Source organism: Xiphophorus couchianus, chromosome 12 (genome assembly GCF_001444195.1).
Source record: "Xiphophorus couchianus chromosome 12, X_couchianus-1.0, whole genome shotgun sequence".
NCBI classification, from domain to species: domain Eukaryota; kingdom Metazoa; phylum Chordata; class Actinopteri; order Cyprinodontiformes; family Poeciliidae; genus Xiphophorus; species Xiphophorus couchianus.
This window is the reverse complement of record NC_040239.1, coordinates 9,569,206-9,586,831: the sequence shown is the minus strand read 5'-3', so window position 1 is coordinate 9,586,831 and position 17,626 is coordinate 9,569,206. Positions and strand designations below refer to the sequence as shown.

The window sequence follows — 17,626 nt, the reverse complement described above, 5'->3', positions numbered from 1 at the left end:
CAAAGTCACAAAGCAAACAAAAAGTGCAACAATGGCGCAGAGCATTGTTTACATTTGGTTAGTTTCTGGGTTTTGTGTAGCAAGAAGACATTTTTACAGAGCTCAGAATGTTGTCAGGATAGTATGGAAGCCCGTTTCCGCCACTCTGTAAAAAAAAATAATCTCAAAATAATGAGATATTATCTCATTATTTTGAGTTACTATCATTATTTTGAGATAGTATCTCATTATTTTGAGATACTATCTCATTATAATGAGATCATTTATTTTTATTTATTTTTTTAACACAGTGGCGGAAATGGGCTTCCATAGTTTTTGACATCAGACTTAGATGTTAAGCTCTGGTAATTATCTCTGTGTAGAAGTCAGTGGCGGTGTTTATGAGGGCCACATGCGCCGCGATAGAAAGAGGAACACACTAACATCAGAGTTAGGAAATAAAATTTACATATTAGTTACCCCGATCAAGTTTTCTACTGCGTTTCTTCGTGTGCAATCAAAGGATTAATGTCGCCCCCTGCTGGCTGCTGAAAATAAGAATATTTTACTTGCTTTATTCAGCACTGAATTTAATTATTTTTCTGCCTTTTTGTTGGTTGGGAGCAACAGAAGAAATTACTCTTTTATATAAAATAATAATAATAATTTAAAAATGTTTTTCACATATGTTTCAGGTTTTGAGACTTAAATCTTGTCAACTTGTTCTCTGTGAATCATAAATTCCCGATTCTACTCTTGATGATCTATGATTTCTGGCTGTGGTTTTTGTTATGCTTGACATAAATGCTTGTTTCCTGGTCGTCCTATATTCCTCTTTCTCTACTTACTCCTTTGTTTTATTATTGTTTCTTTTCAGATCTCTATTGTTTCTTCTCTACATCAATTTAATCATTGAATTGCCTTAAATGTTGTATTTTCTTGCTTAGTTTCAGCTTTATTCAACTCCTTCATTCACAGTCTCAATGATTTCCATCAAATTAATTGGAATATTGCACATGCCTATTCCTGTATCATGGAAATTCTCCTCAACTATCATCTATTAATTCAATATGTCTTTGTCACCTTCCCGTTATGTGTGACTGAGTCTTCTGAGTCATACTGGCAGTGATCATTACTGGACAATTAGTCACAAATGTTTTATAGTAAAATGTATTATTGTAAACTTGAAAGTCTGCCAGTCTGTGCAACTTCTCATGGAAAAAGTGAGTGACAAACAAACAAACATGCAGACAAACCTTTTGTATGTTCTTGTTGGGAGGCAGACAGATTAGTATTAGATTACATGCAATTTTATCCGGAACAGCCCTGTAGTCCCTACACCGATTCCCTGTAGCTCAGAGGAAGTTAGCTTATAAATCACTGAACAGTTTAGCACCACAATATATTAAAGATCTGCTGTTGTATGAACAATCCTGACCTCTCAGGTGTTCTGGTTCTGGTTTGCTTTGAATCCCCAGAACCAGAACCAAACATGGAGAAGCAGCATTCAGTGTCTGTGCTCCACAAATCTGTAACAAACTTCCACAAAACTGCAAGATAGCCGAAACATTGAGCTTCTTTAAATCTATACTAAAAAGCCCAGTTGCCTCTTGACCCATAATAAGTGAAACATTGACCGACGTATTTGATGTGTATTGATGATTTTAATGATTGACAAAATGTAATGTCTGTTACTGGTTTCACTGCATGTGTTTGATATTTTTATGTTTTCACAATATGAAGCTCTTTGAACTGCCTTGTTGAAACACTGAGTTCCTCTAAATCAATGCTAAACCCCCTTTGATTTATAATAACTGGATGAATATATCTGACGTATTCAATGACAACATTTTACTAAATGTAATAGTTATTGCTTGTTTCATAATCGGTTACTGTATTACAACTTTATAGTGCTGCCTTGTTGCTGAAATGTGCTAAACAAATGAACTTGATTCGACATGAATAATGAAGCCCAACAGAAGGAACCAAAAATAAAAATTATTTGTCATTTCACTTGGCCCCAGCTCAGGCGGTAAAGCGGACTATTCCTGCACGATGTTTCTTTATTCACCTGCTGCAACATGGCAGGTGATTCTGAATCAGCTGCCTTAGAAAGCGGATTCTCTCAGAAATCTAATATATTTTTCCTAAATTGCATCCAGTGTTGTATGATGAGCACAACTTTTCTCATCTAGAATCAAGGCCATGCAAGATGATGAAGTAGATTTAATTAATTTCCTCCTGAAGTTGTCGTAAATAGCTGGGAGTAACTTCCTCTCTTGCATGTTGGAAACCCTGGTTGGTGGTGAAAATAATGACATTTATTTCAGCTCTAAAATTTGTAATCTAATAATATCATAACCTTAGTAATTTTGGGATTACCTTTTCTGAAAGGGAAGTAGTTATTCTGACCGGCAAAACTGAAACCTCGTATTTAAACTGTGATCAGTAACAGTGACTTTGGCTGCCTTGGTCAGTAAAATGTTTTTCTTTGTTTGTAAAGCTGACTAACTCTGACAAATAAATCGCTTTGGCACAAAAATGCTCTTAAACTCCAGGTATAAATGATAGTGTTTACATAAAACATAAACAAATTTTGTTGCATTACTGCATTGAAAGTCTGAGTATGTTATTGGGATTTTACTTAAAAGAGTGACACAAAGTAGCACACAATTGTAAATAATTTGTTTTTGAAGCACTTTTACAAGACCTCCACTCCCTCCTAAAACAAACAAATAAAACCCCAGAGCGCCATGTATTTTTATCTTATTATTCAAATCTCTTTATTCTGATAACCCTGGATAAGATTCAATTCAAATAATTGCCTTCACCTTTCATGTAAACACAGTATACTAGTGTGTAATTTAATCTCAGTCCTAATACAGTGGCTTTTTTTAACACCTCAGAGGTGTCAGGCAGTGATGAAAAGATGGAGGGTTAGGTCATTAAAGCACAAGCTGTAAATATCTGATGGCGCTTTGCTAAATCAGTAACCTGAAACTGGGAAGAGGATGTCCCAGTAGCTGAAGAGATCCAAAGCTTAGAAGGCAACAGGACAATTATTATTTTGTGTTGTATTTGATTTTATTGAGATTTTATGTGATCTTTATAAAACAGTGGCAAGAAGAAACCCAACTCATGTAGAAGAATCGGCAAACACATGGAACCAAGAAGATAGAAACTTAACATTTTGGCCCACCTGCATTTATTTTATACAGGGTTAAATGAACACTGAATATGTCATCTTCATGGTAGTGGCAGTATCATGCTGAGGTATGAAACAAAGTATCAGGGAGGAAGAAGAGGTTAATTAAGATAAATACAGATTAAACTGGAAGAGAACCAGTCAGAGGCTACAAAAGGTGTTTGGGTTTTGGTCGGTGTTTGATTATTTCTTATGGATTATTTCTGACCTTTTTGTTTTTACCTTCAGGTTTATTTTCATAGTTTGTTGTCTTTACTGAATATTTATATTATTTCCCATTGATTATTCCTGTCGTATTTTACTGTGTTTGTATTTTAATTATTTCCTTTTTATTCATGCTGTTCACTTCCTTGTATTATTGCTCAAAATGTCTTGCCATACAAGATTATTCTTTCAAGTTTAGTTTTCTTTATTGCTGCATTTTGTAACTTTGTGCATTTTATTTTATTTTCCTGAGATTAGTGATTGCCTTCTCGGTTTGGTTTGTTGTTTATGTCCTCTTTAGCTTCTCTCATTGTATTATTCTGCTTCCTGTTTCTATTGTATTCACTCACATGCGCTGCCTCGTCATCTCCATGTGTTTCAGCTGAACTAAAACTCGTATGAGCTCTCGATTTCTCGCTGTTCAGTGAGAAATGTCACTTTTCTGAGTTTTTATAAGTTTTGTTTATTAAATTCTTCATTTGTGCCTCTTTCTACGTGAGACTGGGGAAGAGGTTCACCTTCCAACAGACTTACAGCCAGCGGCCCAACAGGATAGTTTAGATCAAAACATATCATCTGTGAAAATGGCCCAGTTAAAGTCCAAATCTAAGCTCAGTCAATTATCTGTTGTGAGACTGTAAAATATTTCCTTGTCTAGAAATAAAGTATTGGAGCTGGTATGGCAGAGAACAGTGGATCTACCAAGTAATTGATTCACAGAGGGCTGAATACAAATGTACACCACACTTTTCAGATTTTCATTAGAAAAATATAAAAATCAGTTTCATTTTTCTTTCTGTTCATAATTGTGTGTCTCTTTTGTTGATCTATCTTATCAACAAAAGATAAATCTAAAATGCTATTAGATTTCAGGAAAATCTAATGGCATTTTTCTAAAATCCTATTAGAAAACAAAGACGTTTGTGGTTTATAATATAAAATGTCAAATAGTTTTGCAAAATACTGTACCAGAAGCAGTTTTAAATAAATCTTTTAGAACTTTAATGCCAGCAGAAGATGGACACAATTTCTTAATATTTCTTAGAAAAAATCAGTGGAAAATATCTAAAATAACCACTCATAAAATGTATTAAAGGGACTTTTTTGAGCTTTATATCATGTTATAATGTTATTCCACCATCAAAAACATAGAGTTGTCTTTCAGGCATGTTTGAGAAATCCTTTAATCTCCATGACTGGGTGGATCTAGCTCCACCTTCAGGACAAAGCACCTCCTCTGAGCTGCAGTTTCTAAGTTTCAGAGCAGATAGCCTCCGCGAATCACCCCCTCAGCTCCTTCAGACTAGCCAGCAACAATTAGCAAACACCTGGTGGAGCTGAACTCATTAAACGAGCTACTTCTCAGTGCATGACTGGTATAAATGCTGTTGAAAGATAAATAGAGAAGCTCTGGTGTGATGACTTCCTGAAGGCAGAGTTTCAGAAAGAGCAGAAGTTTTTAAAGAGACAGAGGTCCAATTTCAAGGAGTTAAATTACAAAGTAAAATTTCTTTAAAGTCATATTTAATATGTATCTGCTTTTATAACAACTGAAGGTAACATAGCTACTTGATTGTGCTATAAAATGGCATTATGTGTCTGGAAAACACATAATACTGCCCCTTTAGCAAGGAGTTAAAAACCTTGAGTGAGAGTTTATTCTCAGTGTACCCGCTGATCTGCATATCAGCATATGAATTTATAAGTTTGAATAGCTAAATGTGGCTCCAGTCAACAGGGCCCCGGCAGAAAAACAGCCAAAAGAAGCACAACAACAAACCTTGAGAAACTTTCAGTCTTTACATGATTACAAGGAAAAATATCTGTTTCCTAGAAAAGTAAAGCAAACTGCACAGCAGGTTATGTGAGCTACAGGTTCAGATATCAGAGTCAGTTTCTTTATTGGCCATTAGAGGGTTCCAAACCATATTTCTGCTTTGCTGCAGATCATTTAGAGGCGGGAGATCTAGCTGCAGGTGAGACTCTCTGCTTGTCTGTCTGACGACAGGTAGGAAATGCAAATGAGAGCTGCCGCTCGTTCTTATGATACCACACGCTTTTAATCTCTGAGACTATTTGCATCTGGCATCTGACACAAAGACACGTCCTCATGACTTGAGCTGTGAGACTCGTGCCAGCATCCTAAGCATGGTAAAGTAAATATTTTTTCTTTGGTTCTACTTCGGATAATGCTTTGTTAATGTTGGGTGGAATAAGGGGGAAGTGGGAAGGTGTTGTCACAGACTTTTGCTGACTGTTTGTGCAGTTACTGTCACTTCTGTTTGTTTTCCTTTAGCAGGGCTGCATGACGGAATAATACGACGATGTTAAGAACAGAAAGGTTTGTTAGGATGGGCTTACCTGACAAGCGTAAAGAAAATCAGACGTCTGTTCTTAGTGATGACAAGCAGATTTCCTTGTTGTGAAAAGTTTTCATAAAGTCAGTCACAGGATTCTAATCTGTAGTTTAATCTCACTTAATTTAGATTTAACATAATTTTAAAAACAGTCTGAGTGATTCTTTGTCTCATTCAGAACCAGTTCTGTCCCTAACACAGGTCTTTATTTGACTCTTCTATTCAAACTTCCTCATGCTGAGTTTCAGCCTCTTGGACAGGAAATCATGATGGGTGGTGGTTGTTGCCATGTGAAAAAAAATGCGTATTTTACAGTTTAAAACTTTAGGTTTCAAGCTGTGTAAAAAAAATTCATTTCTCACTTTTAATTTCAGTATAGGAGGGAGTTTATTTTAAGTGTTCCTCGTAAAGTCTCACTTTGTCCTTTGGGTGAAAAAGCCCACAGCACACTTTGTCAAAAAAAGTGAGAGGAATATTTTTGAAGGGGTTGAAGTCGCACAAAAGCTATTTTAGTTGCTCTGTTTTTAAAAAACCTTTTGTGGGAGCTGATTGAGCTGCTGTCACTAACACAGAAACACTATTTCTATTGTGTGAATGGTGAGACATTTAAATGGTGCGTGCCTTGTCCTTGTTTGCATTAGATTTCATTTCATAGTCAGATGCAATTTCCTTTTTCCTGCTGCCCTCTCCTCTTTGGGCCGGGCTAGGATGCAATAAAACAGCTAACACAAAGCACAACCTTGTCACTGTGGCTTCTCCCAACCCTAAAACGCAGCTCTATCTGAACATAACTGCATGAGGAAAAGCTGATAAATAGCAGAAGGGTGAGGTAGTTCTCTTTCATCATCCCACCTACTGCCCATTTTACAGTGAAGCCACTGTTTTCTGACATGCTGAGGTTAACAAGTGACTCACTACAAACCGTCGGTTCTTCTCCACCTTTCCGTGTGTCCGTAATCATTTACTCTGCACGATACTTCCCCTCTGACCGCCTGCGCTGTGGGAATAGCTCCACTTCCTGATTTCACCTGAGGTGTTTGTTAATCTGCTCCTCACACTATTCTTATTATAAACATTGCAGTTGAACGATTGATAATCGGACTTTGGTAAAAGTTCTGGATACTCCACCCAATACAAACTTACATCAAAGAAAATATATTTTAACCAAAAAGATACGAGAAAGCTTTGTTATTTTAATGATTCTGTCTGCTGAGCCTGTTGTGTCCTTATAATTTTAATAAGACACAGGAAACACTACATATTGTCTCTGAAAGTAGATTAACGTGTTCTAACATAGACATATTACCTACCTTAAGTATTAATTTTATGCTAAATTTAATATTTGAAATAAGTTTTCTTTTGCCTAAGTGTGTTATTTTGTATTTATTTGCAGAATTTTTTATTTCAGTCTTAAAAATGACAGAATTTCCACATTAAAGTCATAATTATAATCAGTTTATACTTTTTTACTTTTATTTGAGTAAAATTTTGAAGTAGTGCTACCTTTACTTGAGTACAATTTTTGCTTACTCTACCCACTTCTTAAGGGCAGATACCCAAAGTTTTTAAGCTAAGTCACAAAAGACTATTCTGTCAAATACTTTTATGCAAATAAAAGTAAAACTAAATCCCTAAAAAAGTCACCGTTATGGTAATTCTGACTGATGTAAACCAGGAAAACATGGTCTAATGTTAAAGAGTAAAAGAAAATAGTTCTCTATCTGCAAGGTGAATGTAAATATAGCTAATACTCTGTATGAAAATATTACAAAAGCTCTGGTATTCAAATCAAAGAGGGAAATTATTATATCATTCGTGGTTTTGTGATGGACCCAAAGCAGGAGGCAGGCAGAATCATAGTGGAAGAGATTTCACATACGAAAATGTACAGGAGGAAATCATAAAGAGTCCGTCTTTAAATTGGTAAGGCCCATGCAGGAAAAAGGGAGAATCTCAACTAAAGAGCATAAATACAAAGAAGAGTGATTATTGGGAGATTCAGGTGACAGGGAGGGAAAAACAAGGAATAAGGGCAACAAAGGTGCAACAGGAAAATATTAATTGAAAATAAACACAAAAGAAAAAATTCACAAAAGTGCATGAGTAATCAGGAATGCACAACATATTTCACAGAAATATATGATACAAAGTTAAAAACAAAAGTGATGAACAAAACTCAAAGTCCACAGAATGAGAGGAGGGAAATTTATGGAAGTTAAAAAAAGGGTGTTTTTCCATTTTGTGCTGCTTATCTCAGGCTAAAATACTGACGGCTTCATAACGAGTTCTGGCACAGGTTACCATTTGCTCTCTCTTTCTCACAAACACATTTGTATTCTCCTCAAAAGCCAACTAAAATTAGGCCCCACTTCTGGTTGGAGAAGTGAGAAGTTGCAGATTAAAATAAATTAATAAAATAAATTTTCTTTAAACAGAAATAACCAGAAGAATACAATCATGAAATTAATGGGCTTCTGGTCTTATGATTCCACCTGGCAGCAAATTTTGATTTTTTGATTATTTAGATAAACAAGTTTAAAGTGACCATTGTTTAAACTATGTACTTACAGCATAATGCTCTGAGACTTTGAATGTGCTGATGCTCAGTTTTATCCTTTAAAGAGAACTTATTATGCAAAATTCACATTTTGTACAGTTTTGTACTTCTATTTGGGTCTCTACTTCTTCTTCTAAAAAAAAAGCCCAGCCGCTTAAAAAACCCCAATAAGTTAATGTTTTTTTTGACTGTTTTCAAAAACCTCCGGAATGTAACAAATCAGCAGTTACCTAGCAACCCCAGCGAGCCCAGCCGTTACCTAGCAACCTATTAGAGTTTCAGAACATTTGGTCAGCTGGTTTTACTGCTGTATGTTCTTTAAAACTGCTGCTAGGGGGAACAAAGTGTTGTGCCGTTGACGTATCATTCAGAAACCCCTTGCTGCATCCATGCTGATTGTGGAGGAGTCTCTTCTTCTGCTTTTCAAAGATGTACATTTGTATAACTGCACATCTGTTTTCAGCCATTTTCACGTGAGTGTAAACGTTGAATTAGGGGGCGTGGCCAGCAGCAGATTAGTTGGATTTAAAGTGGCAAGACGCCCTAAAAGAACTCAATCTGAACGGAAATTACCAGACTAAAACATCATAATCTAAGAAGGATTTTTTATTTTTTTTTGCAAAACACGTGATGAGCATGTTTTGTGTGGCCGATCCAAACTTGTTCCATAAAGCATAACAGGTCAACGTCATCTGACACCTCAGTGCTTTATTTCTCTGCTTCTGTTGTTTTCAGAGTTTCCTTGGAAAACTGAAGCCCCGGTAAGTAAAAAGAAAGAAGCCCTTCTGTTCATCTGGTTCAGTGCACCAAGATTCATCGTACATTACAGCAGCATGTTTTGATTGAGTCTTTTCTTCTACCTTTGATACACAGTGGACCTCCGGCCCCTCCAAGGAGGACAGGTGAGATCTACCTTCACTTAAAAACAAAGGTTCGGTTTCTCCTCTCACATTTAATTTTTTTGTTTGTTTATTTGTTTCAGACAACAATGCAGCGTTTGAATGGCCACAGGATGAATTTGTGAGTAGCCCACATTTTTCAATGTCTAATTTGTCTTTGTGTATTTCTTATTTTGTACCACAGCTTTAGTGGTTTTGTGAAACGTGTCCTAGTTAGTTTTTACGATCACAGAGGGTAACATGGCAGTCTCATCATGTGGTTGGAGAAATGAGAAGTTGCAGATTAACGCCAGCATTTATCCTAACGTAAAGATGAGGTAAAAATATTTTAGATTTCTGACAGTGTTTGTCTCTGATCAGGATGATGAAGACGGGGACATGTATGAAGTTCCTCCCTGTGAGCGTCAGCCTGTCAAGGTCCCACAGACACAAATACAGGAAAACATTTACTTAGGTAAAAAAAACTCTGCATTTTCTCTCTTAATATAACTCAATGTAAAAAAAAAAAGTGCAACCCCATGTATTCACAACCCTTGAACTTCTGTTTATGTTTTGCCACATTACAGCCATAGTCTTACAAAAATTTTGCTCAATACATTTCTGTACTTCCATTTGGGTCTCTACTGCTTCTAAAAAAAAGCCCAATCACTTAAATAAACAACAAGTTAATATTTGTTGACTTGTTTCAAAAACCTCCGGAATGTAAACTCACAAATCAGCAGATGCAGCCCCGTTACCTAGCAACCCCAGCCAGCTCAGCCCCGTTACCTAGCAACCCACTAGAGCTCCAGAATGTTTGGTCTGCTGGTTTCACCGCTGCAAAAAAAGGCTGCTGGAAAAGATAAGTGCTTTGTTGTTGACAGGAAGTAGAACATATTTTTGAAGAAGAAGAAGAAGAAGAAGAGCCTGCGGAGATTGTGTAATTTTACAAAGAAATAATTCAGTATATACATGGGCTAGTGGAGATATGCTTAAAGAAGTTGAGTTAATTAAAAATGCACTATCACATAAAACGGAAATAAAATATGTCAAAGTTTGAAAAAAGCACAGTTTTGAAAACTGCTATATTTCTTTTTCTTTTTTCCTCAAGTCAGTTTTGTATTTTTTCTTTTTTGCAGAGAGGGCATCTCGTCCTGAAATTCACTCCCCACCCAGACTATCCAAACCCTCTGTAAGAACAGCTTCAAACTTTGCATTTCTCTAAAATTGTGCAAATATATTCCTTTAGTTTTGATTAAATATTCTCACCTGTTCCATTCAGACACCACAGAGCACTGTAAAACGTGAGTTGTCATCATTCTTTGATTATTTAACAGTAGACATGTGTCTATAATGTGGGTGAAAAGCTTTGTTGTCCTTTCCAGCTCCTGAAATAAACAGAACTGAGAAACCTGGAAGGAAAAAGATGCCCGATCCTCCGGCCCGCAGTGCTCCCGCTCCGGCTCCTTTACCTGAAGAAGGTGAAATAAACACCACAGTCACAGGTTTAAATCACTGAAAGAAACCTAAAATTCATATTTAAATGAGTTTACACAGCAGTCAAAAAGATTTCCTCCAATTTGTGGTTCAAGTACTTTTAAAACCCAGAGCTGGTTAGTCGTGTTTAATATTTAGCAACATTTTTTCTTTTGGGAAATAAAAAGAAAACTAAAAAACAAAGAAGACAGCGCCACACCTCAGGAAAAAATGTATTATTTGAAAAACTGAGAAAAACAACAAAACTATTGATACATAAGATGCATTGATTTATCATTCACAACATTAAAGTTAAAACCTACTGACAAGCTATAAACATAAAATCTGTTTTTATGCAAAGTATTTTTGATCAGTTCTGTTTGAAATAAATAGCACAAATAATTTCAGTATCCAGCTCTGCTTGCCACATTTTTTTATTTTGTTTGTTTTGATAAAAATGGAGTGTTTTAATTAATTTTCTGAACTATAATATAGATAAAAATCCAGCTTTATGACTTGCAGTGTTGTGAAAAAGTATTTTCCCTCTCACAGCTTTGCTCTTCAGATTGGGGAGTTTATTGCCTTTAAAAGTGAGAATATTATGGTAAAATGTTTTTTACTCCTTGTTTGATCGCTTTTCAGATGTTTATCTGGATCCAAATGAAGAACAGGTTAGTCTGATCTGTTAGTTTTAAATTATGACCTGTACATGCTTGTAAATATTTCGGAATATTTATGAATAAATATTTATAAATAAATAAATAAATATCCATTAGGGGGTGTACAAAACTCATTCAATAATAGCTAAACTACAAAAACAAAAAGAGAAAACAACCAAATTGTAATTTTATTTCACAAATTAATGATCTCTTTTATTTCAGGAAGACAATGACGACGTGTATTTGGAGCCAGAAGCATGTATGTCGCATCTCACACTGAAAAACAACATTGACAACAATAGGTCCCAGAATATCACTGCAGAAAATGTTTGATCATTTCTTTTCTCTCTGCTCTCCAGCCTGCCCTCCAGCCTGCCCTTCTCCTGCCCCAAAAAGAGGACCAAAACCTCCTCCTCCAAAACCCATGTAGGTGTTTTCCATTTGAGTTTGTGCATTTCTTTGTTTTTTCACCATAGAAAGTTACATTAAAACCACAGCCAGTGCAGCCTGTTAAATGTCTGTTATTTCATGTATTATGGATGTGGAGGACACTAATGTAGGCTGGCAAAATCAGACAAGATCTACAAGAGAAAAAAAATATTTGTCTGCACAAAAAAACCCCAAGTCTATTACAGAAAACCGAAACCAAACAGGAGGATCTGATTAAGACCTGAAGAACCCAGGAGAGTTATTATAGGATGAAATTATTGGGACCTGGTTGGCAGAATGTGTTGGAGGTCAAACCCGACGAAAAACCGAGGACAGAAAAAAATGAGGAAATCTAAAATGAAGGAATGGATGAACAGAGAAGCTTCTGAACCAGAAAAATGAACAAATTCACACTGCGAAAATAATTATTTTTGTTTAGTTTCTACTGCAAATATGCTATAAAACTAACTTACAGGTAACTATTCAGCAAGAAATATGAACGTGTTTGAAGTAAATTATTAAGTGATATTGATGAAAAAGTTCTAGCTCACTGGCAGGTTTTTTCCCTTATACCATGGGAAAATGTCTCGCTGTAGGTGAAATAATCTACCAGTGGAGCCTTTTTATCAGTATTAAGGAATTATTGACATAAAACAAGCTCCTATAAATTACTGAAAAGTTACTTGTAAGTTAGTTTTGTCTTATTTCAAATGAACTAAGATGTTTGCACTAGAAACTAGACAAGAAAATATTTGGTAATATTTGTGTTTTTTTGCAAATTAAAACACAAGAGAAGAGAAGAGTGACACTTATCAAACCAAAAGGTGTCAAAGGAGTAACAGAAGCTAGATGGAGTCAGTCTGGCCTTTTCACAGCTTCACACTCTCTTATAATCAGAGATTATAATAAGACAATAAGCTCTTATTTTCACATTATCTGCAGGGTAAAACCACCAGTTCCAAGAGCTGAGACTGTAAGTGTATCTTGCTTTTCTTCTTTAAATGCTGGGAACTGTCCTAGTAAAAGTAACAGAGCCCAAATAGGTGTTGATCCATGAAAAATCGTTCAGTATTCTGTGCCAAAGGTAATATTTACAAATCCCACACTAGAACAATGTTTGCTTTTTCTTCTAGCAACCAATGTTTTCTGCTATTCATGAGCTAAAGACATGTGAGTAACTATTTAACCAGTAAAAATGGACAGCAACAAACATTGAGAGATAATGAAGCCAGAGGAAAATGTCATAATTTATCTTACAGCTGAGGATAGACGCGCCAGCTTCCCCGGTCAGCTAACGCAACGAGTTCTGCCTCCAGATCTGAAGGAACCTAAACCCATGTATGAGTGCTGGCTGTACTGCAAAACTATTTAAAGTGACGGAATTTGGATTAATTTCCAGTTTATTTTTTCTGTTTCATTTAATTTATGTTTAAATGAAAACTAAACTAATTACCCCGTCTTTGTTGCAGGCTTCCTCATCCTCTGATGGGAGACTACAAACCTGGAGGTGAGCTGGGAGTCTGCTTAGATTATTACTTTGGATTGTTTCTGACAATATGCAGATAATATTCAGCATATTGCATGTTTTATATCTGTTTCAAGGTGGCAGTAGGATGACGAAGCAAAGTGGAAATGAGGTACAGTATCAACCTGCAGGAAAAAATAAATTTAGACCAGAAGTTCTCTGGTTTCATTCACAAAAAACAAACTGTGGTTAGCAACTAAACTTAATTTAGACTAGTTTACAATTAATATGCTCATATGTCCAATACTCAGATTTAAGAATCCCATTTGTAACATGAATTTTTCTGCAATCTGTAAGTTTTGTTAGACAACATGAAAATGTCGGTATGGAGTTTAGTAAAATAGATAACTTGGGAGATTTAAGAGGAAATATTTTGTGTTTTCTACTCCTGTAAAGCAGCAGCAGAAAAACACCAAATGGGTTATTTTCCAATAATAAAGAGTTATTTTGTATTTTTGGTTGCCCTGCAACAGACTGGCGACTTGTCCAGGGTGAACCCTGCCTCTTGCTTGGACTGTTAGCTGGAGATAGGCACCAGCATCCCTCCGGACGCCACTAGAGACAAGGGTGTTAGAAAATGGATGGATTGATGGATGGATGGATGGATGGATGGATGGATGGATGGATGGATTGATTTTTGGTGTGAAACGTGGCAGAGAGGCACAGAATGGGGACAAAATGTCTGTTCCATACAAATCAGATAGAAAATGTTGATACATTTTCAGAACTTGATCTCAAAATAATAATAGAGGGACATTTGTTGACTTAATTTCTGTTGTTCATTCAATTTAGGATAAAGAGTGGTTTGCTGGAGACTGTAGCAGACAGACAGCTGAGAATCTCTTAAATAGAGTCAGAAAGGTAAGCCCACTTAAATCACTGAAAAATGTAATTTTCTGACAAAAAAGAAAGCTTTGGACACACCTTCTCACTGAATTCAATGAGAAAGTGTGTCCAAACTTTTGGTCTGTACTGTACGTTTATGTAATGTGTTGCAGGATGGAGCCTTTCTCATTCGATACAGCTCAGACAAACGACCTCAGCAGCCGTACACACTGGCTGTCCTCTACCAGCAGAAGGTGTACAACATCCCCATCCGTTTTATTGAAGAGTCAAAAGGTTACGCCCTCGGAAAGGAGGGCAAGAAGAATGAAGAGGTGAAGAAAAATCCTCATATTTGGAAAATATAAAAGAAGAGAAAGATAACAGGATTCTGAAGAGAAAAGTTAATACAGTGCCTGATAAAGTCTTTCCACATTTTGTCATGCTACAACCGCAAAGTTAAATGAATTCTATGTGGATTTTATCTGACTGGTCTGCAACCTTTAAAAGACCCATTTTTTGCTCTCAGTCCCGCTAAATGAACTGGTTTAGAGCAGAAAATGTCACATGATATTTCTACGAAAACAACTTATGATTTTTGAAATAGGAAATTTGTTGTCACTTTTGAAGAACTAAAGTTTTTACTTCTGTTTTTAGCTCATAAATGAATAAAAACAAAGCTTAGAAATGGCATGCTGATATTAGTGAAAAATTATATTTTTTAAAAAAGCAAATAGTGTGTAACCTGATAAGAAAACAGGATCTTACTGGTACTTTTTAGTGCCAACTTGAATTTGCAGTTGTATTTATATTGAAATTCGTTAGAAATTTTAGACAAAGACATCAAGAGCCATTGTGAAAAGACCAAAGAAATACTTGCAACTCTTCAATTGTATCACATAAAATCCCATTAAATTCCTTATATTTTGTGGGTGAAATGTGACAAAATGTGAAATTCAAAGGGTAAAAATACTTTAGGAAGGCACTTTAAACATACTTTTATACTCTTTTCTTTACTGTTTGTTATTTTCCCTTTTCTTGCAGGTCTTCAGCAGTCTTGACGAGATGATTTCTTACCACAAGAACAACCAAATACTTCTGATTGACAGCAAGAGCCAGGCCAAGCACACAGCACACCTCACGCAGCCTGTTCGACCCTAAAACGACACTAATCACATGTTGTGTGAGATAAACAGAAGAAACTGAAACTTTATTTTATAGAAAAAACACCTTAATCTTGCCTGTTATTGTAAAAAATAGATTTTGTATTCACTAAGGTTCTCTGAGGAAGATGTCTAGATGAAAACTGTAAGTTTATATTATATCAAGCATCAGCTGTCGCACTTGAGGTCTCAACTCTATTTGTTGCAGTTTTTCCGCTTCAGTTCATTTACATAAATTTGTTTGCTCAGATCTTTTTCTGTCACCTTCTTATAAGTTCAGGTCAGTGTTTGTTTTGAAATGCTTTCAGTTTTTAGTGTAACATGTCGGCTGTTTTGCAATCCAGAAAATGTGACTTGCATTGCTTCTGTTGTGTTAATTTCATCCAGGTTTGACCGTATTTACCAAAGTTGAATTTTAGTATGTCTGAATGCCATCATATGGGGTTTTGTTGTGTTTTTTGGGAAGAATTGATTCTCTGGTGATGTATCCTGATGAGAGCAGCAGGTCTCCAGGATCTGTGGGAGCAGCTGCTAACCAGATGCTGACGGCTCCACCTGCTTCCTGTCACGGTCAAACATTTCCTCTGTGATCAAACCATAAATCTTCTACCAAATGGTAGATCAACAAATCTGTGGCTATTTGCTTTTAGGAAAATATTTTGTAAATCTTACAGCTTTCTGCAAACGGATTAGATCCTGAGATGTAAATTAGACTCAGAGCTTCTTCTAAAGCCTTTTTATTTTACATATTGCTTTGCTTGTACAGAACGTCTGTGCTGGTTAAAATGCAAAAAATTGTTCACTGGCTCTACTGTACCAGTGAAATTTGCATTAATAAGAGGTGCAAAGGAGAACTGAATTACTTCCTGAAGCCTGCTACTGTGCATGTAAGAGATCTAATAATAATCTGAGCTTGGACCATTCAAAGTCCTGAGAACCGCAGTAAAGTTTTATACATGTTCCTGTTTTTGACAGGGAATTCAAGACAACCTCAGCAAGGTCAACTCAAACTGAGTATTTTCAGCTCGTTTGGTTTTTCTTATGCTCTACTCACGTTTTTTTTGTAATCTTTATTATTCCGAAAATTTTAATTTTCCAAAGCTAACCATGTTCTGCTGTCATCCTATAAACCATTTTTTTTGTCTAGTTTCCACAACTAACCGTATGATTTGTTTTCCCAGTGACTTGGGAATATTTTTATTTGTCTAAAACACACTCTTTAATTTTTGTGTTGAAGATTGGACCAAAAAAATTAACAAACCATGTCTTTTCTGGCAGTACGGCTGTCAACAAAGCACCAACAGGCAAAATATAAATGATTTTAATTTATGTGCAAATTTAAAAATGTTTTCTGTCTCTATAGATGCATTTTTATCTTTCAATGTACAACGTTTAATTTTATGTTTGTTTAGCAACAAACAAGCTTTTAACTAAAACATAATCAGGCACAAATTAATGTAACGTATCAATGTTAGAAGTAAATCCTAAGATTGCAAAAGGCTGTAGTTGTAAAATCTTAACTCATAAAAACAGCGCCCCCCTCTGGTACTTCTCATCAGTTAAGAAAAAAACTAAATTCATTCAAACTTTTATTTGAGAACATTTATTCACAAATATTTGACATTTAAATATTTTATCAACTAGTCCTAGTTGGTCAGAGAGTCTTTCAGTCGCAAATAGAAATACGTGACTTTGAATATGACTTACTGTAAAAATGACAAAGAGGCTGGTTTATTGTTTTATGGGACAGTAAATATAAGATGCCAATCAAACAGGACAAATGTGTGTGTGTGTGTGTGTGTGTGTGTGGATAACCACAACTTGCCTGTATCTGTCAGTAGGTTATTTTTAAGAGTATATAACAGCTGGAACTGTTGGAAATAATTTGACTGGATGTTTGGGAGCCATGAGCGGAAACTTTGGGTTTGTAGATAAACAAAGCCTAATGTTAAAGGAGAGTCTCATGGTCACTGTTGTGAACCGCCAAGGTTCTATAATGCTGTGGGCTTGGAAACTTTGACAGATAAAGTACAAAAACAAAACAAGTAAAAAAAAAAAAAAAACTTGTGGAGTTTGTCAGAAAAACTAAAAACTGTTTTTTCAGTAGATATTTGAGGCTGGCAGAGAGATGTTGGAGTTGGGGATATGATTCTTGCCCATTATAATTGATAGATGGTTTGAACTTCCTCTGCTCTTTGGTCCAACTTTTTCCATAAAGTCCTCAAGATTTGTGGTCTTAATTTAGGTATTATTTGAGCTTTTGAGATGCTAATTAACTTTTAAGAAATGCGGTGCCTCAACCAAAACGTTTATAACAAAAAGAGCTACAAAATGTCACCATAAGCAAATATTTATTTGTTAAAAAACAAACA

The 17,626-nt window shown here is 35.7% G+C and overlaps 1 protein-coding gene across 2 annotated transcripts; it reads left to right on the top strand.

Moving 5' to 3' along the window:
• Positions 1-5,366: 5,366 nt before the first annotated feature.
• Positions 5,367-16,403, top strand: LOC114154073 (B-cell linker protein). Of its 2 annotated transcripts, none has more exons than XM_028032838.1 (19): positions 5,367-5,539; positions 9,038-9,063; positions 9,176-9,204; positions 9,285-9,322; positions 9,562-9,655; positions 10,320-10,372; positions 10,463-10,484; positions 10,566-10,661; positions 11,299-11,327; positions 11,538-11,574; positions 11,675-11,741; positions 12,687-12,717; positions 12,878-12,914; positions 13,004-13,082; positions 13,214-13,251; positions 13,347-13,381; positions 14,062-14,130; positions 14,268-14,426; positions 15,136-16,403. In XM_028032838.1, the coding sequence occupies exons 1-19, from the start codon at positions 5,537-5,539 to the stop codon at positions 15,250-15,252; spliced, it is 1,059 nt and encodes a 352-aa protein (XP_027888639.1). In that variant the 5' UTR covers positions 5,367-5,536; the 3' UTR covers positions 15,253-16,403. The 2 variants fall into 2 exon arrangements, with proteins under 2 accessions (XP_027888639.1, XP_027888640.1); XM_028032839.1 differs by having other exon boundaries at positions 5,368-5,539; positions 11,687-11,741.
• Positions 16,404-17,626: the final 1,223 nt, after the last annotated feature.